The sequence below is a fragment of the Brachyhypopomus gauderio genome, chromosome 15 (assembly GCF_052324685.1).
Source record: "Brachyhypopomus gauderio isolate BG-103 chromosome 15, BGAUD_0.2, whole genome shotgun sequence".
In the NCBI taxonomy this organism is placed as follows: Eukaryota; Metazoa; Chordata; class Actinopteri; order Gymnotiformes; family Hypopomidae; genus Brachyhypopomus; species Brachyhypopomus gauderio.
In genome coordinates this window covers 13,138,301-13,163,167 of record NC_135225.1, presented here as the reverse complement: position 1 = coordinate 13,163,167, position 24,867 = coordinate 13,138,301, and the positions used below count along the sequence as shown (strand labels likewise).

Below are 24,867 nucleotides of genomic sequence, written 5' to 3'. Positions count from 1 at the left end.
AGCAGGATCTGCTGGATTTAAGTACAAAGGCGTAACAAAAGTAATGACGGGTGCTTGACCGCTGCATGGATGGATCCAGAGAAAAGGAGGTTGTGAATAGAGTGGCCTCTTCAGAAGGCCCCTGTTGTGTGTTTGTTGTGCAGTCATTGTGCGTTTGTGTGTCTGTGCGTCCTCTGCAGTTCGCGGCCCACCTGGTGAAGGTGAAGTACCCGCGCGTGTGTGTCTTGGATGGGGGTATGAACAAGATGAAGGCCACGGGCCTCCTCACTGTTCCCTCCCCTCAGATCTGATGCAGCGCGACCTGTCGGGGGGGCCCAGCGGGATGTTTTTTTCTTTTTCTCATGTTTTTGTTTGTTTTGTGCACACAGCCTTTTAGAAGTTGCATTTGATGAATGGCCTGCATGAATTTACTGATGTCTGAACCATTTCTTATCTTCAAAACATTTCGTGGGGTTTAAAAAGTTTGTGTTCATGCATTGAAAAAATATTTCTGTTGTTGTTGCATCCCTATCCCTAGTGTGCAATGCCAAAGGGGTTGGGGTGTGTGTGTGTGTGTGTGTGTGTGTGTGTGTGTGTGTGTGTGTGTGTGTGTGTGTGTGTGTGAGAGAGGGAGAACTGAGCTGTACCTGAACGCAATAAGCACATTTTGTTTTTAGAATATAATGAATGATGGACTGGCTGTATGATTTATGCTGTCATTTAAAGCTCTGTCCATTATAATTTGTTTAATTATTAACTCGGCCTGTGAACTCGGCTACTTCGCTACGTTTCCTGTCATGCTATACATGTGTTTTAACATCTAGTCTTAACACTTCCAGACAATAATGGAAAATGTTATCACAACTAAGTCACAGTTTAAGGAAGAATCAGTTTTAAGATGAGTAACAGTTTTTTTTTTAAGTCTTTTTCTGAAATTCGGTGCTGACTTTTCATTCTGACTCGGTCAAGATTAACACGGTCTGGTCTTCACTCAAGTTTTGCTTCCATGACCAATTTGAACACCTCCACCATGTAGAGTGAGCAGCTCCTGGTGTGAGGGGAGTAAGGGCTTTCTCCTCGCGGAGAGGAGAGGACAACAGAGCCCACCAGCTTTAGCAGACTGCCAATTATTAAACGAATACTTCACCCACACCATTCTAATGAGGCTGAGGTAGCTCGCAAGCTCATTTGCATGCTAGGATTATCCTCACTGTTAACAACAGCAGCTTGGCGTTTGGTGCCTTTCTTTCAATGCTTTAATAGTTAATAATAATTTATTAATAATAATAGTACCGGTAAGTAAAACTAAACTGTAATTTCAGTTGGATTGTAGTCTCATCAACTGCTATTTTCAGTTATGACTGATGCAAAAATATAACAACAGTGTGGTGAATATTTTCCTCAGGATGCATTTAGCATTGGGTTCTCAACAGCATGCTGGTGTCCAGATTAGTGATGTAAGGGTTCTGAATGGAAACCAGGATCCATGGTTTGATTGATGCCAAAAGCAACAGCATTGAAACGGCAGACAACTGGGCCTGGACTGGTGAATGTCCAGCTGTTAATGCATCTCCAATGGGGCATATCTTCTTTGGGTGGGGGAGGGGGGAGGGGCAAGTAAGGCTATTGGACATGAATACCAGTGGCATCACGGATTTTAGAAAGCCATGATTTGACATGTCGTGCAAAAGTAAGTTATGTACATGGAAATGTGTCAAAATATGACGGCTCCTCACAATCAACACACTGAAGTGGGAACTAAGAGAGAAACTAGACCACCGACTGCATCGTAAACGTGTCCAGCGATGCCCGACCCTCCTCTGCCCCGACCCTGCCTGAGCAATAGCGAGGCAATAGGCCAGTTCATTAGATATTAGATATGATTTAGATATGCATCCGTTAGCTATCCATCCAGAAGGTGGGATTCCATTGGTGTGATTGTGCCAAGGTCCAGGCAAATCACATTTGAGCGCGTGTGGAAACGTACAGAGAACCAGAGTTAAACCCTTGTGCAGACTTGTGTAAAGCAGGGTCATTACGACATTCATTTGCAAATGTTTTTGTAAAGGAGTCCTGCATGCTTTGCGCTTCTTGCATTACATGCAATAAAACGTATAGTAGGCTTCAAATGTTCTAACATTGTAAATGATCACAGTTTTTCTACTCTGAACCAAGAAAGGTTTGCGTCATTACAAAGGGCATCGAGTGCAAACTCCTCAAGCCCTTCTCCCACCACCTGAGATGCAATGTTTCAGCATTGTGTTTGACACAAGTAAGAAGGAAAGATCTTGTAAAAGAGAACACTGGTTGTGGTCATACTCAGCACTGTTGCTAGCAGCATGCTGATAAACTCAACACTCCCCAGTAGAGCAGTGCTTAGTTCTTTTAGCCTGTCTTACTTTTTTATGCTCGTTCTAAGGAGGGTTTGAAATAGAACTGCCCATTTGTACGATGGGGAAATTGTTTAGGTTTATGTCCTGTAGAGGTGATTTTGTTTTGGCCAGCATGACAACAAATCACTGACACTTGCAGCCAGAAACCTGCTGGCGGCAGCCATCTTAGAAGATGCCAGAGTGCTTTGTTGACAACTAAAACTGGAAAAGCCCACGGGGCTGGTTCTGCCCGGCCGTGCCCAAGGGGCTGGTTCTGGCCGCGTCTGCCCGGCTGTGCATGTTCGCTGCGCAGTGTGTTTGGCGGTAAATGACGCAGGGAGTGGTGGTGGCAGCGATTGTCATCTTGTGGTCGTTAGAGCAGGACACGTCTGCAGGCCAAAACTCATTTCTCTCACACGCCATCAGTCATCCGATGAGTCTGACACCCGGCTCCCTGCCCACGGTGCGCTGCACACCTCTGTCAGACGAAGGGGGGGGAGAGAAATACAGGAAAGTGAGGGATTTAGACAGGAAGAAACTGGTGATCTTGGATGAACTGTTCACTGTATTACCGTGGGACTCAAGTAGAATAAAAATAAAGTTTATTTAGAGTAAAAAGAAGGCTGATTTTTGGACCGTATGGCTGGCTGCTGGGAGCCATGAGCTGCTGTTTCTATGTCAGGTTTTTGTTGTCGGCCATCATTGGCTACCCCCTCACCCCCAGCTAATGGCTGAGGTCTAACTGATGAAGATGTCTCCCCACATTCCGTAGGCCCAGGGTTTGGGCGTCCCGGCCTGACCTCTGATCTGAGTGGCAAGGGTCAGAACTAACAAGGGCCTCTGCGTGTAGTCACACTTTGTTCCTGACCGGCACTGTGCCACTGTGTGTCTCTGGATGATGCAGTGTTTCAGTCCTAACAGCTGATAACAGCTGACATGGCCTGTTGCCATGTCAACCAACAAAACTCAGTTATTTTGAATTTATTTTATTTTTTTCTCAGATCACATTAGTGTTTTCCCTATTATTTCTGCCTATTCATATCCACCTATACCTTAATTAGATCAACGTAAGTAAAATGATGTATACAATTAAATATCAGATCTTCTGGTCAGCCCAATGCCAGAGTTTGGCTCAATCTTCTACGAGGTACTAAGCAGATATGTGAGAAATGAAGGTTTGTTGCCCAAATCATTTCACCACTTATTGCCGTGGTTCAAACAGATCCTGCACATCAGCCTTAAATGGAAGTTTGGATGAGTCTCCAGGTATACTGCACATCACATTTTCTGAAATGTTTGGTTTTGATGGTACTGCCCTGCTGAAAGTGTTTGCAGAACGATCATGTGTGTGACCCGATTGGCAATATTCCTGTCTGCACATTCACTGGTAAACTGTGCAGTCTTTTGGAAAATGCCAAGCTATGTTTTAGAGTTGACATGCTAGAAGTCATTTCAGGAAAAGTAAAGATAAATAACATTGAATGGAATAACAGGAAAAACACCTGTTTGGAGAATGAAAATTGGTAGTACTCAAAGTACAGATCAGATAATGTGATTATCTTAAGACCATAAGTCCCTGTGTTGTCCTGACGCTGTAATACCAAACAGCATAAAAGCCCATTAAAGTGGTCTGATTAAGCTCCTTAATGATATCTGCTACACTGGTGGAAATATGTGCTGTCTGTTATATAATTCTATTAAAGAGAGTTAAAGTCAAACTCTTGTGCCATGTGATCTTTTGTTAGACTTTAGCCATTTCTTAGACTTGCTTGCGTGTGTTTACCACTCTGACAAAATGAAAAATAAGGTTTATATTAATTTTTTTATTTTTTTTCCCTGCAAGCTGACTGAAAAAAATCCTTACATGATAATGGCAATGCAGTCATTTTGTGTTTTGTAATGATTTAGTAGCGCTGAAGCAGAGTGAACCTTTAAGTCTCGGCCCTTTTATTCCCTGGTCTTAGATTTCTGTTTTCGAAGAGCTTTTTGCTCCCGGTTGACATTTCGCTCTCACTGACGCTGCATGGCAGACCACGGGCCCCAACTCACGCGCTCTGATACGGGTTTACCCCCCTCCCCCATCTCTCTCTCTCTCTCTCTCTCTCTCTCTCTCTCTCTCTCTCTCTCTCTCTCTCTCTCTCTCATTTGCTCACTGTCACACATATAAGCACACAATCTCTTCCGAGTGCCTTAGGGCAAGTCTAGAATCATTCAAGGTTGTTGCACTAGATACATGCAAATTATGTCAAACATTTTAAGGCAACATGTTTCAGGAGAACAGCCTCCTCAGCCACATTCACTGTGTCGGAGAGCAGGATACAAGCGCACTCACGACACCGGCGTCGGGAGCGCCCCCCCCCGGCACCCAACATCTCACCCCGATACACACACCACCACTGCGTCACGCCCTAAATGCGCGGCCGGATCTACGCTACGTGAACGTACGCCGTGGGACGTGTGATGACCTCTTCAGCCCACAGACTTGTTCACTTGATTTCATGGATGATGGCACTGTTGGCATTTAGCAGACTTCTGTTCTCTCTGCAAACACACCAGTGGCCTTTAGTTTCACTGTGATGGTGGTTAGCACGGTGGAATTCATTGATAATGTGATTAGCGCATCACTCCTGGCTTGATCAGCGTGGTAATGATCTTGGACAGAGCCGGAGTGCTCAGGGACCAAACCTGGCCCGTTTCCAGCTCCCGTCACCTTTCTGAATCAGCTCACAGGTGCACAAATACACAAGTAAATTGGTTCTTTCAGGACATGTTGAGCAGTAATGAATCATTTCCTTCATGATTTCTTTCCATATCACTTTCTTTCATTACCTCCTTTATTCCATCCTGCTTTACTGCACGGAATATGACTATATTTCGCTTTTTGTATTTTTTTTCCCCATTAATTTCTTTCCTCCCTTTATTGTGTTGGAACGCACATTTGGTATTGGGGTTCTGCCTCTCACTATGTGATGTGGATGTACTGCACCCACAGGTTGGAGTCATGTTCTGAATACAGACAGACTGGCTGTGTGTGGTAGGAGCACCCGTGATGGGGGAAGGTGAGGATTGACACAGCTTGGTGATGACAATTCTCTCTCTCTCTCTCTCTCTCTCTCTCTCTCTCTCTCTCTCTCTCTCTCTCTCTCTCTCTCTCTCTCTCTCTCTTCATCCCAATCTCTCTGATCTACTGGAACACTTGATGGCTGAGATTTGTTCCAGTCTAGTGAACGTAGTATTTACTGAAACGTTTTCATCTTCCAGATCCAATGGCAGGTGTTCCTCCCTGTCCATCGTGTCTCCTGTGGGAAGCATGGGCAGGCCTGCGTTTCCTCACGCTCGCTCACTAGAAAACACCGCATTAAAACCGTATGCCATTACGACCCAGAGCACTTTACATAAAATGCACGTCTCCGTTTAAGCCGCACTGCTCCGGCGTTCCGTGGTGACACCCGTTTCTCGAGGGAGCAATCGGAAGTGCTGAATTTCTCTTTCTAAAGAGTTGGGGCTAGTAGCTGACTCATTCCCCACACTTACACCACCACGTTGTCGCTCTGTGGTATTTGGGATAGTTGCTTTCCGCAATTTGCAGCTCACCTGCTGCAAGCGCGTAACCTTCCCTTGTGTCTGGCTGTGCTACCACAATAACCTGACAAAATGTCATTACCAAGGCAGCGAAGAATAAGAGACCTCCTGATGTTTCGGATACACTCTTAATGTATCATTTTACTTTGCCAAATGAATTTTAGTTCCACGTTGTGCTAGCAGCATGCTTGCAATGGCCTTTATCGCACAGCAGTAGTACAGGAACACGCACGATGCATGTGTGCATGACTATGTCAATAATAAGGCTATGTCAATAATAAACAAGCTACAGCATTTATAGTTATATGCAATGCGAGGTAAGTCTGTCAATTTACTACAAATATATGACATATGAAAAAATAACTTCATTTTATTTCTTTGATTGTATGTAGGAATTAGTAATTTTTCACAAACTTGAACTATGTATGAAACATGTAAACATTTCAGTTGTAAAATTAGTGCTAATAACATGGTACGATTACCACCGTGCTGAGAGACTGGTCAAAACCCTTTATGTTGATAGATTAGCCAGAGCAGTATAAAAGAGAGCAAACCTGTAAAGGTGAAGTTGATGTATGGGTGGTGTGTTGATATCTGGGTTGTGTGTGTTGAGGTCTTGGTGGTGTGTGAGGTCTGAGTGGTGTGTTGATATCTGGGTGGTGTGTGTTGATGTCTGGGCGGCGTGTGTTGAGGTCTGGGTGGTGTGTGTTGAGGTCTAGGTGGTGTGTGTTGAGGTCTAGGTGGTGTGTGTTGAGGTCTGGGTGGCGTGTGTTGAGGTCTGGGTGGCGTGTGTTGATGTCTGGGTGCCGTGTGTTAAGGTCTGGGTGGCGTGTGTTGATGTCTGGGTGGCGTGTGTTGATGTCTGGGTGGCGTGTGTTGATGTCTGGGTGGCGTGTGTTAAGGTCTGGGAGGCGTGTGTTGATGTCTGGGCGATGTGTGTTGATGTCTGGGCGGCGTGTGTTGATGTCTGGGCGGCGTGTGTTGATGACTGGGCGGCGTGTGTTGAGGTCTGGGCGGCGTGTGTTGAGGTCTGGGCGGCGAGTGTTGAGGTCTGGGCGGCGAGTGTTGAGGTCTGGGCGGCGAGTGTTGAGGTCTGGGCGGCGAGTGTTGAGGTCTTGGCGGCGTGTGTTGAGGTCTGGGCGGCGTGTGTTGAGGTCTGGGCGGCGTGTGTTGAGGTCTGGGCGGCGTGTGTTGAGGTCTGGGCGGCGTGTGTTGAGGTCTGGGCGGCGAGTGTTGAGGTCTGGGCGGCGAGTGTTGAGGTCTGGGCGGTGTGTTGCTTGTTAGTTCATTTCCACTGCCTCAGGGTTCAAGAGGAAGCTTTTAATGAAGCTGGCTGCTGCATGTAGGCGGACCATGAATACAGCAAAACACTGAAGTGCTCTTTCTGTGTCACATCTGCATAGCCGTGTGTTTCTGTGCATATGACTGTGTATGCATGTGCTTATTTGAACAGTGTAGAAGCGATCACATAGTGGAATTTTCACATAATTCAGAACTGACAATAGTTCTGTTCTTTCTGTTGCGTTCATCGTCATGGCACATGTGCTTTGTAGATGGCTCTCGGGATTCCCTGAGTTTACACCTGGTTCACAGCCTGCCTATCACATTGCTATCACTGTGGTGCACATAAGGGGCCAAAGATGTCAAGCCTGCCAACAGCAATGAATAAAGCAGCGTACCATGTCAGACAACAAGCAAGTGTGAAAACACAGAACCTCCTACTGGAAAAAACAGAAGTGGCAGTAGTCCATTATAATGGTGACTGCCTTCCCCAAGCAGACACCGGTCTGTTATATGAGTTGAACTCTTACTGGGTGAAGCAATAGTGGGACCAAACACGGTAGTATGAACTTTATGTCCCCTGGTCACTGTGGATAATAGGTATCTGAGAGTTTAGAGTTTAGCATGGAGTATTACCAGAAGATGGGTAGTGTCTTCCTAAACCTTCCTAAAAAGTTTTTAGACTGCTTTTCAGTAAGTTTATATTTTATATATTACATTAATGTTGTTCATTACCACACCATAGTCCATATTTAGTACTTAGTTTGTTTATGTTTTTAAAGTTTTACTTAATAAAATGTGTCTGTGTAAGATTATGTATTTGGTCATATAAACGTAAACAGTTATATGACCAGATACATCATCTCACACGGATTTTGCTTTTCCAAATACATATTCTGTAATACTGATTGTGGCTTTTAGAAGAAAATGTAAACATTGCAGCAGTAGCCTCAGATCTTCTTACTGCTTACTGGAGGTCCGCTGAGCTCAAAGAAATATCACAAAACATACAGCAATACACAGTGAGTTTCCCAGTGTTCTACTGCTTGGAGGTTCTTCATGCTCTCTGTGGTCTAGATCTTTACGTATGTCTTTCTTGTCCTTTCCTTTGATCATTCTTTTGTTTGTGTGTGTGTAGATAATAATGGCTCAATGTGCTGCACAGTTTAACACTTTTCTTGCTCTTTCTCTCTCTCTATCACACGTGCATACACATACAAACACACACACTTCCTGTGCAAACAGGAAGAATATCCTGTAGATCTATGACCTAAAGTTTGGAGTGCTGATATAATGAAGATGATATGAGCAACATCAAACAATCCCCGGTGGAGATACTGTACGTGATCTTGTCTTCTTGCTATATGCTGGCTATTGCATTGCTTACCTCAGAGACTCACCTACCACCTTAAATTAGACTTAAAAACATAATCTTATCACTTAAAGTATATGATGACTGTTCATCTTGTTTAGTATACTTTAATTAATCTAAAACAAAAAGAAGTTAATTGCATTGACAAGGCTTGTCAAATATACACAGACAGCACTGTATACTTTGAAAGACACAGCTGGCATATTGTATGATTCTGTAAAATGAACTGACATTTATTTTTGCTTCAGACACATTTAATTATTTTTTCATAACAGTGCAAAGTCCTTGGTTGAGTTGTAAAAGTGAAGTTAACCCTGTTGTCAGCTGTTACTCTTAAGTATCGAGACTTAGTGACCCATCCATTCATTATACGAACCGCATAATCCCACTAGTCTGGTCACGTGGGGCCGGAGCCAATCCCAGCATCATCAGGTGAAGGCAGGGTACACCATGGACAGGTCGCCAGTCCATCTCATGGCCAACAAACACAAACACACTCACAGGCAATTTAGAGTGATAAATCAACCTACCATGTATGTCTTTGGACTGTGGGAGGAAATCAGAGTACCCAGAGAAAACCCACACAGGCACAAGGAGAACATGAGCAGCCCAGACCAAGAATCGAACCCAGACTGCCTTGCTGCAAGGAGATAGTGCTAACCATCACACCACTATGCTGCCTAACTTAAGTAACTTCCACAAATGGTCTAACTGCTCTCGTGACCAGTCTATAACATCCATCACCCACGAAAACACAGAACTACATTAATACATCAAAATTACAAACATTTGGAATACTTAAGGGAAAATATAGCCTCAATATAACCAATTACCGTAGCTATACCAGTAATCAACTTTCATGTGATGCTTTATATTTGGCAGAAAGTCTCTTGTGACAAAAAGAAAACAAAAAATCCTATGACAAAATTTATTTACACCATTAATAACACAGAAGAGGATGTGAAAATAATTGCTTATTATATTCAGAGACTATATTTGTGGATTCTCACTAGGTTATGTGCACCTCTGAGTCGAATCCTAGCAATTCTACACTATTGAACTATCTACAGTCACCTTCTGCCTGTTGGGCACGGACAAGTGCTGTGGGAAGAGAAATCAATGATTTCAATAGGCTCCTTCTCCCTTTTATCCACCTGCTTCAGTATCACTATAAGTGAGTCGGTTTTAGGATGAGAACAACTAATATATGTAGTACTGCAACAAAATGAATATGGGGGAAAACAATGATTCAAAATATTTTTTGATATTGGAATATTGCGACATATTTACACAGCATCTGGAAGTGCCAACATTTTATATCTACCAGATTTATATGTGTTAAAACAGATACAGACATTTGCACAACTAACCACGGCAAGACCCTCAAACCTCCCCATCCTCCATTTGGCCTTTGTTATTGTTTCTCAGGATGCAAAGTATATTGATTTTGGCGAGTTAGTTGATTTTGGTGAGTGGAGAGAGGTCTGATTCAAGGACATAATTGTATGGGTGACAAGTCAGGTTTCTTCGGCTTTCCGTTTTTTCACAAATATTTGGCGAGTCTTCAGAGTGGCATAATCTTTTACAGACCTGTGGACTTGAAGTGGAAAATATTACTTTGATGTAGATCATTTTTATTGGTCAGACATTCAAATCTGGCAAGTGTGCCACTCAGAATAGTCTAAATAACATGATGCCTTTGCTACTCCAGAGTGTGCGAGCAAAATCAAGGTTAGAAGGCAAAAATAGATGGATATGGCATAATGAGCCAAAAACACTCAAATTGGATCATTTGAAGTGTTTATGAAACTGCACATTTTCAGAGTTGACAAAACAATTGCATTTGACGATTGCGTTTTTCTGCTGGGATATGCAAATGTGAGTTGTGCAAAACTACAAGAGGACACAGAGTTGCACAAGGATGTTTGACAGCATAAGAGCTTCGGTGTTCCACCAGTCCAACACATTCTAGTGAGGCCAGCCGAGGACTTCTTGTATATTTACTGCCCAGCAGTAAAACATAAAAAAGGTAAACTGTAGAGCATTTTCTTGCCATCTTGCCTGTCTGTATAAATGAGATAATAATTGTATTGAGTTGCTTGAAGACTGGTTTTGTCAGAAAGAGCAGGAGGCCCTGAAGAAGATGTAGACACCTTGGCAGAACACACATTTTTATAATGCACTTTAATACTATTTTTAAAAGTGCTAAGAGTATCAACAGCCCTTATAGGCTGTCAGGTAGAGTTCCACAGCTTGAGGCCATGACTAAAAGCTAATTCCCCCTTTTCTAGGGCTTCTGCGATAAGCAGCATATGTGCATATGAGTATTCTGGTATTTACAACTTGAGGTCTCGTGTTCCAGACAAAAGAGAATCGAAGGAATCCAGCCATACTGACATGCGTAATTTTTATTACTCAGAGGTGGAGGAAATCTTCTCAGATGTTTTTGGTGTCACTTTTTCCTTATCAGAAAAAGATCCTAAATAAATTATTATATATTAGTATATATTTTTTCCTGTGTTTTTTCTTGACAAGATAATAACCAAGAACTCTGTCTTATCCAAAGACTTTAAATACATATATATATATATATATATTCAACCAAATGTAACATCATAGCTTCATCATTTTTAACCCAGAACCACATTTTGAGTTGAACATATTGTTGCAAAACTAGAAGTCTTAGTTTTGTGGAAATAATTTTGTGGAATATTATATATGTAATCCACGTATTGGATGTATTAAGTGTTAATTGTCATTAAACCTTGGTTTCTAGAGAAATTCTACTAAAACCTTGCATTCAGCTTCCATTACAGTGTACTTCCAGCAGCACAGGAGTACTAATTTAGTCACAGATTACTCACTGCTGGTCCTTTGAGATTGAATTTTAAAATTAAATGATGTTTTCTTCCTAAGGACACAAGACATCTAATGCCATCGACAGCATGAGACAGGTGAAATAGTGCTATTGAGTTGGTGATTGGAAAGATGACAGTCTACTTTTCATTCAAATGTTCTGTATTTTTCAGCATGTATAATTGTTTATTCATGGCTGACAATGAACGCTGAGTCTTTGAGCTGAAATAAGCCTTCAGTACAGTTTTTCAAGTAAACATGCATTTTCCTCAAATAGGTAATTGCAACTTCTGACTCAACATTATAGAATGCATCAAAAATGTTAGACTCCAGGCAAAAATAATGAAGAGCCCAGAGTTGAGCCTTGTGGGACTCACAAAACACATCATGAGATTTATCTGTGTATGTGAAAGCTGGGACTTTTTAGATTGAATCGGTCTAATACTGAGCCAAAGAGGCACACACAGAACTAAGAAAGGAGACACTGTAATTTAGGAAGATCAAGACATTCAGGCTAACCAACTTAATACATAATACATAATAATACATTTGAAAGCTTTGGGAAGTGCTCTTTTCATGGTATAGGTGCTAGAAATTCAAACTGACATATTTCATGAAAATTATTTGTGTTAATCATTTAACTTCATTCAAAATACCTTCCAAGTAGTTTCTTCCAAGAAAACGAAAGTTAGAGATTGGAGTGGAATAATGCACTGCAGAATAATAATGGTGTAGTTGTTTGACATGTCTTGCTGGTGGACTGTGTACAATTTTGAGTTACCTCATACTGTAGATGCTAACAAACCATGCAGTTTGCCTAGTGAGATTGTATTCTCTTTTACAAAGGAAACAGAAGATTGATATTGACTTCATGTGGATATTGGTAGTACATATTTAACAACCAATCACTTTAATGGAATGAGAAGTAACCATAAAGGAGCTATGTACTAAAGCATCATTTCCCCAGAGCAGAATGGTACTGTTAGCTCTGTCCAATGTCTATGTAGCACACTTATATTTGACTGTATATATCTTTCAAGAATATACCAAGCAAAATAAGAAGAATGACAAATTGTTTCATTACCATTTCCAAATAGCCTGAATCCCATGATGAAACATTGCTCAACTTCGCCCAAAAATGTCTCGTCATAAATGACATGGTCAGATCCTCTTTACCAAATGGTAGTTTTTTAGAAAAGGAAAACGAGTAGTGTAAAAATACAATGTCAGTGATTTATCGCAGTTTATATATATGGTTAATATATATGGTTTTCTCACTTTCCTTTAAACTCAGTGAATCACAAGGGAAACCTCTCACTGCGCAACTATGCAAGACTACGTGGGATTGTGGGAAGTGTGACTGATGGGGAACAGCAGTACGTGGCTTTCCCTCTCTGCCTACTTTTCAGTAGTCTCCTAGGCAACCTGGTGCCCATCACTATCCAGGTGAGACCATCTTTTCATTTCATTTCTAACCATCATCACTCCACTTACAGTACTTCCCTGCACAACGACAAACGCGAGATTAGAGACGAAACTGTCGAACTTTTCCACTAAGTCAACTAAAGTTGCGAACTTCCTTTCACACACCTGAAGCAGGAGCCCATGGTGGAGGGGCCTTTTTCCCTTCCCACTGACTCCAGGCAAGATCTTTGTGAGGAGCGCTGAGCTTAACGAACATGAATAGAACTTCCATCTGCTGCACACTCACATGCTGGCTGAGGTCTTCACCATGGCAACACAGCACAAGCGGCCTGCTGCTCGCGTGCTTGAAGGTGACCACTCGCTGCCTTCAGAACTCACAGAAAAAAATAAGTTCTTTCTGCTATGTTGCTAGCTCTTTCCCAGAATCCATACATACATAAATATGTGTGTAGTTTTGAGGGTTTGTTGATTTGTTTTTGGGAGTACATGGAATTAATGACTGTGTCTTATAAATATTAAAATATATATATTTTTTCTGCCCATTTCTGAGGGTAAATAGTTCAAAGACACTGGGCTTTAGATTCAGCAAAGACAATGAACCCATGCAAACCAGTCGACAACATTACATATATACTGTATATGTAACCACTCCATGATTGCATCTACATTCACTGGTTGTCTTGATAAGTACAACAAATACATGGGCCTCAGGAAAGGAACCTGTATGGTACTAGTGTAAAAGAAAGAGAAGAGAAAGAAACAAATCATATGCGAAACTGTGAGAGCACACATATATCCTTACCAAGCAATGCACTAACATCAGCCCTGTTTCCCCAGGGCACTGTAATGACAGAGAGAGTGCAGCGTGAAATCTGCTCTACCATTCAATGATTATTCTTCTGTTATGAGACGTTTGGGAAACCTGGCCCTAATCAGTCACCTTATAGTGTGCAGATTTATTTCCGACAATGCCTTGTTAATAAATGTCACCTGCAAATAGAGATTATGAGATTATAAAGAAGCATATGTTTTTGATATCAACTTCGTATACAGTGAAAGTAGAATTGCTTACTGCTTATCTTCACAGCTTTACTTTCCGCATTCTTGGTACACACCCCAGATCAACATCTTGGCCAGGAAACAGTTGATTTAATATTGTCCTAATGTCTAAGATATATTTTTTTGTCATTGTCAGGAACTGCAGAGCTTGCTAAATTTGTCACCATGGCGATCTTCACAACCCCAGCCATACATGCTGCAGTCAACAACAGCCAGGTTATACAATCTCATTTCTCCTGTCGCATATTTTGACATACTCCAAACAAACGAAACTTGTGTCGAGATTAAGACAGTTGAGATTAAAGACAGCATCTCTGGAGTGAAATGATGTGAGTAGGACACAAGATTCGACACCACACTTAATTATTCCTCTTTAGAGTAACTGTGCTTTAACTAAAACATCTGAGGTGTTCTGGGTGTGCATGTACCGGCACAACACAAGCTGGTCCAACTCCCTAGTTGACTTTTGTGCTCCAGAGATACAGGCTGTTCTCCTGCCCTATTGTTGCTTCAGCAGCCTTGGTCCGTATGGATCCTTTCATTGGTTGGTTTTTTCAGTCCGACACACTGGTAGGCTCAGGACTCCGCCTCCTTTGATATTGGTAGGCTCAGGACTCCGCCTCCTTTGACACTGGTGTGCTCAGGTCTCCGCCTCCTTTGACACTGGTGGGCTCAGGTTTCCGCCTTCTTTGACATTAGTAGGCTCAGTACTCCGCCTTCTTTGACACCAACATGCTCAGGGCTCCTTCCAAAAGCAGTGGAGAGGCCACAACACACTATATTCTTGCTGTTGACCTGACATTAGCAGCACAGTGCAAGTGATCGCTGCCACGTGGCAAGAGAGCATTCAACATTATCCAAATACAGCCTCCAAGACCAGCTACGATCCACCCACCCAAGACATACTCCTACAGTCAAATAGCCCGCTAAAAGAAGTCATTCACATTCAACTTGATTATTTTTGCTTGAGATAATTAGCAAAAACAAAAGAAATGTATTGCCTAACATTGAACCATATCAGAGTAGGATGGATGCTGTAGTGTAGGGACAGGATTGGTGAGGTGCAGATATGCTAATGGAGGTCATTTATACAGACAGATAATTTGACTAGTCTAGTCAAGAAATCCAGTATAATTGTTGAGTCTAAGCCATTTTGTTTTTTTCAAGTTTTCTGTTTGTCCTTGTTGGTGTTATTTACTGGTATTTGGGGTAAGAAGGAACAACACTAGACTCTGACTGAGTGACACATCCAGATGGCTCCTCCAGCACAACCTCTCCAGGTCTGCGTTTCATCTTGTCAATATATGGGTTATAAGAGTGGCCACCTCTGCAGGGCAACACTTCACACCACACTCAGTCTTTACTTCCGTAAGCCCTAAACATAACTACATCTAACATGACAACACCCAGCTGAGTAGGTGTTTTCAGCTGAGGGCAGAGGAATTCTCAATGCTTGTCAGGTTTTCCTGATTCAAGAAGGATTCATATCAGAACACAAAAAAAATTGATGTGTTTCCTGTCACTAAAGCTGAAAATACCTGCAGAACATAGTCAATGATAAGTACAGTCTCGCAATCTTTAAATATTACTTGCAATTAAGGGAAAGTTTTTATAAACTTGCAAAAAGACTGCAGCTTTAATGAACATTGTCTTTGTAATGGTTTAAAACAATAATTTCCCTTTAAATTCCTGCAGCATCCACTTGAACAGTTCTCAGAGGAGCCCTTCAGGGAGGAGAAACCCCTTCAAAAGATGGAAAAATGTAGGAATGATCTGGAAGCTGTTGAAGGTGAAATTGAAGAAAGGCACAAGGTCCCTTAGCATCCGTTCTGCTGCTCACAGTAGAACAGGGCAGGCCGTTAGGAGAATGCAGAATGAATCTGAAGTAAATCTGTGAGGACTTTGATTTCAGACACAGATACATTTCTGTGTGTGTATATCTGGATGCTTCGTTGTCTAATCACACTTAATGCAGTGCTCATAGTGCTGACAGCGAAGGCATTCTACCAGCAGACAGCATTTCCACATGAGATTAAAGAAACTACACAAACAAGCGCATGTTTTTCTAAGCAAATCAGTCCATCGCATATAGAGGTTACCATAATCTATTCAAAATGAACCTAATACAATCGGGATGATTGATAGAATAACACTGAACCTCTGACTTCAATAACAAATGTGTATGTATTGACGTCATGCAATATACCCGTACTGCTTAGTTATTGAAAATTATAGTTTACAGTGACAAAGGCTGACCTAACAGTCCAATTATGAGATTATTAACATTCTTCTCATTATTATTTTTATTCCAGCTGCTACTTTAATCTGGGAGATAGCCACTATCTACATGTGAATTAGAATGCATTCCAACAATTTAACAAGGCAATGTACAACCTTTTTGAAACTATTCCTTTAGGAAGGAGGTGCAGTATTTTCTGATAGAAGCAGGTTCTATGCTTCTCCTTGCCTAAGGCATCTCCTCGCTGTGTCACGGAGTAGAGTTCAGTCCTCTGGTGAAGACAAATTAATAATGAGAAGAAAAACTAGTAACGTTCAATATACTTCATGCAAATGATGAATTAGCCTAACCAGTGATCAATGAAATATGAGAAGGCACTACACCCTTCTCACAGACTCCTGCAGTTTAAACTCACTTTGCCAAGCTCAAATTGCCCTAAAGACCATTGGTAAAACTCAGTGTGATTCAATTAATCTCTCACAATCCAAACCAAATCCAACATCCCCTTTTTAATGCTACAATGTAAGCAATAACTTTGATGGCTGCTCATCAGGCAGTGCTAGTCAATTACTCCACACCAATCAAACCAATCAAAGCAATCACACCAATCCAGGGCAGATGAGACATAGAAACAAGCTCCACATAATGTTCACAACCTTTATTGGCATAAATCGTTGAATACTGACATCATCTGTCTATTAAAACAAGAGTAAGGACCACAGGATTCCTGGTCCAAAAGACCCGACAGTCCTACTAAAGGATTTTAAAGGGTAAGTATGGATATAATATGCCAATACAGAATGGCTGATACAGCCACTTAGAAATATAATGCAAAACAATTTACTAGTTTGTAATTTACAATATACATAATGTCAAGAAAACACTTGAAATTGGGTCATGTAAACATTGCCCTGCATCACTTATACATGTTGAAGAATTCACATACTATAATTATGCAACAGCAAAGCATATATGAATTTTTTGAAATATATATGTACACACGGATACATTTACAGTAGTACGATGGAAACAGGTTGTCTCTCGGGTAGCTTGTAATTGCTCTGACAAAGCACACGATGCTGTCGTCGTCTATCTTAAGGCTTTGAGGAGGCAGTCTGAGGAGCAGAAGAGATCGTGGCACAGCTGCAACCCTGCCGCTACTGTCGCTAGCAGTCGGACTCGAGTGGGACGTGGAGGGTGCGTGACATCTACTAAAAAAATGGCACCTTTTCCTTGTTCGAAACTATTTTTCGGTTCGGTTGTTTCGTGTTCATAATTGGGTCTGGATGCTGGAGGCGTGGAGCGCTTGCCCACAGGAGCAAGCACCGTTAGCCGCGGCAGCAGGCCGGACGAGCCGCTCCTGCGGCCGCTGTGGGGAGCGGCGGTGGGAGAGGCCGTCCCTCCCTGTGCGGCCCCGTGGCTGGGAGTGGCAGGCCCGCGGGACGAGGAGTCTCTGCCTGCAGCCGCACTACAGCCTCCTCAGGTTGTGTTCCTCCTGGCAGGCGCCTCTCCTCAGACTGACGTCGTCCAGAGCCAGCTCGCCGACACGCCCTCGCCGCCTCTCCCCCTTCACGATCACCTGCGGCGGGACACGCATCCGTCAGCTACGCCGGCGTATCATCTCACAGTCTGTGTGTGTGTGTGTGTGTCCATGCACATATTTACACGTGAGCAATATTTATTTTTTCTAGAGTACGTGTTAAATAGGGCTTCTGCTGCTGCAGCTCTCAAGGATCTACCTCCTGATTGGCCAGCCTGTGGCAGGCTGGTTCCCTGCCACACAACAAACTGCCTCAGAACATAAATCTGCAGTGGCTGTGGGCCCTGGGGAGCTCATTTGGAAATGTCTGACTTTTCAAAATAAAAGCTCAATTTAATATCCAAACTGAGAAACTTAACATTCTGTTCAATAGAGCTCTGAGAAATTAATCGAATGTTGAGTGTCACAATGGTGTGTTAAAAATGTGCACAGCTGTCACTTAACGGCACTGAGTATGACACATTGCAAATTAATTAGCAGTAATTGCCATGCTTATGATCTCGATGTCATTCTAGTGGTTCTGCTCAGCAGAGCATGTTTTAAGGGGCAGTCTGGACACAAAACGAAAACTCTCCATCACTCACTGTGTTCTTGGTCACATTTGTTTCAAGCCCATTAGTGATTTTTCGCTGAATGTCAACACAATGTCAAATGAAGTGTGCAAATCTTTAGATGCAAACTGCAATCTGAAGGAATTATATTCCCATTAGTTCTACGTAGATGCTTAAAGGAATCCCCCGAAATGAATGAACAGTAACAGGCCGACTGCGCAGGGGAGCGCAGGTTAACTGATCCCCCATTAGCTTTCATTTTAAGTCCCCTCAGCATTTTTGGTTGAAGTACTCCTGTAATGCTCCACCTCTGTGCACTGAGAATAATTATGTGCCCACTTTAAATGCGAACTACACAACACTGTGAAATTTGTATCGAAGGTGCTTTATAAAAAGTCATTATTATTGTCATTATTCACACTTTGCAGTTCTTTGTGCTTGAAATACCAACTTAAGGGCAAATTGTAAAATATATAATGCTGTAACATCTGCACGAAAGATGAATGGTGTTAAAGAAATAGTTATTACTACTATTACTACTACTACTACTACTACTCACACTCTCCAGTCCATTGCCCCAGAGGGTAATCTGGGTGGAGCGCCAGCCGTTGCCCCCTGTGCGACCCCAGACGGCGGGACTGTGCTGTCGGCCCTTCTGCACGAACACCTGCAACACGCCCACGTGGTGGCCCGCCATCTTGTGGCGGAACGCCAGGCACAGGTTGCCCTCGTTCCAGGGCGTGGCCAAGGGGAGGAGCAGCTGGGCTCCCCGCCCACTCCTCTTACGCAGGGGCTCCAAGATGGTCAGGTACCTGCCCCCTGAAACCAAGCAGCAAATGCACACCATGCATGGGTCTAAAGCAATGACGTCTTCTGTGTTTATCTCGAAGTAAACACTTTACAGTCAGTTAAAAGTATACCCCGATCAAAAAGCTAATGTTTGTAATGAATAAGGATCACATTAATTAGCCCATCAATATGTATGCATATGCACAATGAATATGCATTCATATGCATGCCATCTTGTCTGTTTTTATTCGCATCAGTGCTTTGATGTCTCTGTCCAGCTAGTGTCATGTTTGTTTTGGTCCTGCTAGTGTGGTCAGTGTCACGAGTGCTATTACTTCAGTGTCAGGCTTGTTTTTACAGTGTCCAGTCAGATAAATTCCTGTGTGTAGATGTCACCTGAAGGGTCTGGCACCGTCTCCCAGTGTACGTCTCCCTCTCTGTTCTGGATCCAGTCACAAAGCCCATCGTCGAAAGAGCAGCTCAGATCCCCGGCCTCTGCAGGGCACGGCATGTCAAAAAAACATTTTTCATTTAAAGAACAACCATGCAGGCATATCTTTAAAAACATGGATTTAAACATGGGCCACCATCCATCACGCAGCCATCACCCGGTCACAGAAATGAGTGTTCATGCGCATTAATGAGCGAACACAAGCTCGGCCAGTGCCAGAGTACTGATGCATTTCTGCTGCTTAGTGCCAAAACCCTGGCTTAGCATGAAATCATTAGACAATTAGTGCACTCTTGACCTCATTTTTAACAGTGTGCACGTGACACACCGGATAAGGAAACGGGCTGCCTTCCCAGGCACACACTGACCCTTATTCTGGACTAAAAAAAGATTCTCAGTTCAGCCTCAGCACCGTGATTCATCCCCAAACCGCATGTCCAGGAAACATGCCATGCAGTACATGTTTGTAGCTGTGACCCATATCAGCCATATGAAGTGTCTCGTCCCCTGGACTACTGAATCAGTTTTGAGAAGTCAGTGAGGTAGAAGTGGTAGAACTCCTACCAGGGTCATCGCTGAGCTCTTCTTCCGTGTTACCCAGTTCGATGTCTAAATCAACACCAAGAACATTGTTCTGGCCATGATTCCGTGGTACTGTAGGGAATAGAAATAAGTAAAAAAATCATTTAAACCATTCTTCAGAATTTGTCCTTGGCTTATTGAGACAGGACCAAAGAAGAACAAAAGCTACAGAAAGTACATGAATAATTGAATTGAACATAGAGTTGATTAAACACGTGCTTTGCATCGGCACTCAGTGGACACCACGCTAGACAGAGCAATCTTACAGATACATTTACGGTGCCTTGAAGAATTAGTCGGCCTCTCTCCGTCTGCTTCGTCACTGCTCACAGTACCTGGGCAGGTATTATTTCCAGAGCCACAGCTCTGACGTGGTTGGGAAACAGCAGGGGGTTTCGCACTAGAACGGGTGTAGCAACCCCAGCAGTGATGCTGAGGTTTTTATACGTGTCACCGTCACTGCTCGTTTGGAAGTGGTCTGGCAACCCAAATTATGCGGCCACCAGCAGTGCCGCGTTCAGAAGAGAAGCCAGTACACACAGATGTGCACGCGTAGCACAGCTGCTACCATGCTCGCCTTAAAACAGTCAAACGCAACTCACTACACTGAAGCTCGGGCCGTGGCAACCCCTCTGGTAGCAAAGCTCTCTTTGGCAGCACTTTGGAAGCCAGGAGAGTTATTTCAAACAAACCTGCTTGGGTTTGCATGTACTATCAGTTCTTATTACACGTTTCGATTGGCATTTCTGCTGTGAAGAGGTGAACAGCTGGCGGCGGCACGCCGGGTGGTGGTGGTGGTGGTTGCTATAGGGCACTGGGGCAGGTTCATACCGGAGAGGCTGCCAGATCAGGACTAATGGCAGGAGGTCTGGGTGAACTGAATGATGATGCGGAAATTCACCCCAGCAACATGCGAAGGAACGGGAGCCCACCTAATCCAGCGCCAGACCGCACACTTCGACCGGCTATGCCTACCCTGGGTTCGGTAAATCCCAGTCAATCTCGTTTCGGTTAATCCCGAGTGGACTGACGGCCGTTCGCAGCCTGGCGCCCAGGCCTTCGTTCAAGCGTTCGCTTTCCTAATTTTAGATCACACTTTGATCTCCCTTCTCCATCTCCACTAATCCTTAATCCCATTCGACTGATTTGGTTGGCGCAGATGCTCGGAATGTCAACTAGAACAGTGTTCAGAGGAGACAAACAAACGCTCGAGGGAAGATGATCTAGCCGCGCAAAGCCCTAACCTGAGGGGAGGTGACTGACATTTTGCTGCTCTGTGTACATGCCAATTATAGGGCAGGATAACAACAAGTAGATAAGCGCTACCCAGCCAGGCCTTGGTTTGTGATTACTCCATTGATTTCAGCTCCCTCCCTATTTTCAATCTGGAAACAGTACTTAGCAGGCACACTCACCTTCCACCGCTGAGAAATCAACCATGAAACGGACAAACGCTGCAGTTCTTTTGCTGCAGGCGAGTGCAGCTGGCGAGGCTCCGCCCGCACGAGCTACGCTGCCACCACGGCTCCCCACCATAATTATTGTTTCTAATCAAACTCCGAGATTTGGTGCTAATGAGGTGCTTCTCTGTTCGTCCGACATCCCACCCACAACATTTTTACAGCCATTGTGTACGCGTTCGGTTCCAGCACTCAGTAAGTGATTGATGTTCCTTGGCACTGCTGACCAGTAACATAATCGCTGAGGCAGTTTTTTTCTGTTCTCATTATGGGCTGCCATCTGGAAGAGGAGGCTTTCAGATTCAATTTTCCTTTCCATTAAAAAAAACTGCTAGTGAACCCAAAGCACTTTTTATATATATATAAAATCCTATCAGTCAAGGGACACTACTGAACATAAACATGGTCTTCGATTAAGTTGGTAACAGTGTCAAATATCATGAAAAGACGACCCCAGAAGAATAATAATGATAAGGTTTGGTTTTCGCCAAGTGTCCTGTCATGGACTTACTGTGGACGTCTCCTCTTTGTTTCTCTGTGATGTCCTTGTGGATGGTGTTGTCCACAGTGGTTCCCGGCAAGCTGGTTGGCCGGCGTGTGGGGATGAGAGGGACTTTTTGTGTGGGTGTTGGCACCTGGGTTGTGGTGTGCTGATGAGGTGGGATTTTGGGCTTTGGGATGACCACGGCAGGGGGTCTGGGAGTGGGCCTAGGGGGACTGCGGGTCGGTATGGCTGGTTTCTTGGGCGGTGGAAAGACTTTCTTTGGGGGTGGAGGAGCTTTGGTGGTGGACGGAGAGCTTGTTGGGGAGATCCTCTTAGATGTCACTGGAGGTCGAACCGTAGTGGTGGTCCTCTTATGATCCGTGTCTGGAATCCTGTTACTGTTGCCAGGAGGGATTTTTCCAGGTCTGGGAGGCTCAATAATCACTTTGGGGATGGCTAAATAAATAGAAAATGACTCATCAAACACATGGCTAGTCATTTACAGATAGCACAGTTACCTCATATTATTGTTGAACATTTCTATTTTGTTCAGAATATTAGATTTGTCTTGCATATATTATTGTTTTAATTGTTTATTGCAGAGATTGATCTAATTTCCCCCAAAAGCTAAAAAACACATGCATAAATTAAAACACCACATAACACAGCAATAGCCAGGACCACTAAATGAGAACCAGAATGAGTCACCCACACCTTGTCATGATCCAATGTTTGTCCCAGGCTGTAAAACCAACCTAAAGCATTTTAAGGCCAACCTAAACTGTTTTTGCTTCTGTTTCCCAATTAAATTAATGTGTAAACAGAAAGTAAAGTGGCACCCAGTGCTTGTTTGAGTTATTTCAGGGTTCTAGGAGGACATGAATATTTACCACAAACTGAAAACTTCTTTAACTTTTGACGCCCTTCCTTCCCTCCCAATCCCAGTTACGGATGCACTGCAGGCATAGTTAGTCAGCCGAAATGACGAAATATGAGTGCGTTGCTGAGACCGTCTCATTTGCATGCGTGTGAGGGACATCTCTGAGGCTACACAAGAGCTTTGATATGCGATTCCCCACAGGACATAATTCAAACCTCCGAGAAACACCTGAGGTCAAATAGGCCTACTTATAAAAAGAGAAATTCTAGAGTCAACTACTGATCTCAGAACAGTTCCATGTAAGTTCATATAAGTATATGGCTGTTATGGAGTCAGTTACCTCTGCTTCAAGGATATTAAAACTAATGGTAAATCACTGCTCATAACTAACCTACATCATCTATATCTGGTTATGAAAACAGTGAATCTGACTATGGTCTGGTGTTGTACCAACAAACATGTCAGTCGGGTGGGCCATGTCGTGCAAATTCAGGTTGTGATGTCCATGGGTATCTCAGTCTGAATGCTAACAGCTCCTTGTGCCAGTCGAGATGGGCCTCACTGTCCAGGGAATCAAGTCCTTCATTGATTTTAATGTTTTTCTGCCTCACTGAACAAGCAGGAGCTAAGCCTCTGGGTCTTGTCAGTGGAGTGTAGGCTGGTGAGAAGAAGACACAGTGTGGCCTAGGGGGGGGAGTGTGTGTGTGTGTGTGTGTTTGTGTGAGGTCTGAAGACATGTATGCGGAGAGTGTATTGCTGAGGTTGCTATTTCACGCTCCAAGGCAACACTATGCCATTGTTTGTATGTTAAGACCGGAACGCCAGTGCCGTGAACCTGAAGACGTGGCTGACAGGATGAGGAACAGACAATAGACACCCAAGGGAAGTGACGACAGGGTGGGGGCACGAAGAGCTCTGCTCTCCCCACCTCTGAAAGGAATCAATACAATCCAGAGTAGCACCATTGGAGGCAAAAGATCCCAAATGTCCCCCAAGTGCTGAGAGGCCATCAGGACTGCTTCCAGAGGAGCGTCTCTTTAACGGCCCTTCTTTCCAGCTTTGCAGCCGTCTCTGTCAACACCTGAAGAGCACGATTCCAGCTTGACGGAGTATAAACCTGTTAAGACCCCGAGGAGCCGTGGTTGATTCTGGACGTGCGTTCCTCTCTCACAACTGCGGCCCTCGTGCCGCTTCAATGTAATCACAGGACAGCATGCGCTAGAGACTGAGCAACATGCCTGGAGACAACGAGGCCAACATCCGCCCCCAGACAACGGGGCACCTACTGGGAGGGATAAGAGTGGCATTACTCCGACGGCATTGCCTCCAACGCTCGGTGCATTACTCACGTTTGCAGTCGTAGCCCGCACTGCCGCTGAATCCTTCCTTGCATTTGCACTTGAAGGAGCCCGGCGTGTTGTAGCAGGTGGAGTACGCACCACAGCGGTGCTGCCCCGTCGAGCACTCGTCCACATCTGAAAGGAGGACGCGCGACACGCTAAGACCCGTAGAACACCGACCGCATGCAGCAACGTGTACGCGAAGGCGCTTGCGGTTAATATGACTAAATGATAGGTGGAGATCAATATGAAATCTCTCTGGGGCTATTAGCTAATAGCCACTAACATGTCTAGTCTCATCAATACGTTCTGTGGTGTAGCTATGCACCTAATAGCCTAGCCACCAACATGTCTGGTCTGATCAATACGGTCCATAATGTAACTCTGTACCTGTACAGAGAAACACGACCTGAGCATACAGTTCTCAACTATGAAAAGAAATTCATATAAAGTGAAAGTCTTTGCCAATAAGCAATTCTTAGCTCAAGGTAAGAGGTGAATATAAGTTGAACCTACGCATCACACAAGCAAGAAGTGGTAATCCTATAAGCAAAATGTTTAAAAAGGTCACTCATGCTAGCATGAAAACCTTGTAAGAAACTTGTAATTAACTGTTAATTACTTT

At 43.6% G+C, this 24,867-nt stretch overlaps 2 protein-coding genes across 11 annotated transcripts in view; one reads left to right on the top strand and one right to left on the bottom strand.

The window, feature by feature from the left end:
- tbck (TBC1 domain containing kinase) overlaps nt 1-16,892 on the top strand; it is a 49,415-nt gene extending 32,523 nt beyond the window's left edge. For 2 of the 5 annotated variants that reach the window (XM_076974910.1, XM_076974909.1), the window contains exon 26: nt 180-4,069. In XM_076974910.1, coding sequence (XP_076831025.1) covers nt 180-290 — 111 coding nt within the window. In that variant the 3' untranslated portion in view covers nt 291-4,069. Of the gene's footprint in view, nt 1-179; nt 4,070-12,736; nt 12,889-13,038; nt 13,218-14,062 lie in introns of those variants that run through there. The other 3 variants (XR_013121347.1, XR_013121346.1, XR_013121345.1) reach the window with 3 other exon arrangements.
- npnta (nephronectin a) overlaps nt 16,809-24,867 on the bottom strand; it is a 32,365-nt gene continuing 24,306 nt past the window's right edge. For all 6 annotated transcript variants that reach the window (XM_076974912.1, XM_076974913.1, XM_076974916.1 and 3 more), the window contains 6 exons: nt 24,252-24,377; nt 22,050-22,478; nt 20,061-20,150; nt 19,442-19,540; nt 18,816-19,075; nt 16,809-17,744 (listed from right to left, as the gene is read on the bottom strand). In XM_076974912.1, the coding sequence (XP_076831027.1) occupies nt 17,634-17,744; nt 18,816-19,075; nt 19,442-19,540; nt 20,061-20,150; nt 22,050-22,478; nt 24,252-24,377 (1,115 nt within the window). In that variant the 3' untranslated portion in view covers nt 16,809-17,633. The remainder of the gene's footprint in view (nt 17,745-18,815; nt 19,076-19,441; nt 19,541-20,060; nt 20,151-22,049; nt 22,479-24,251; nt 24,378-24,867) is intronic.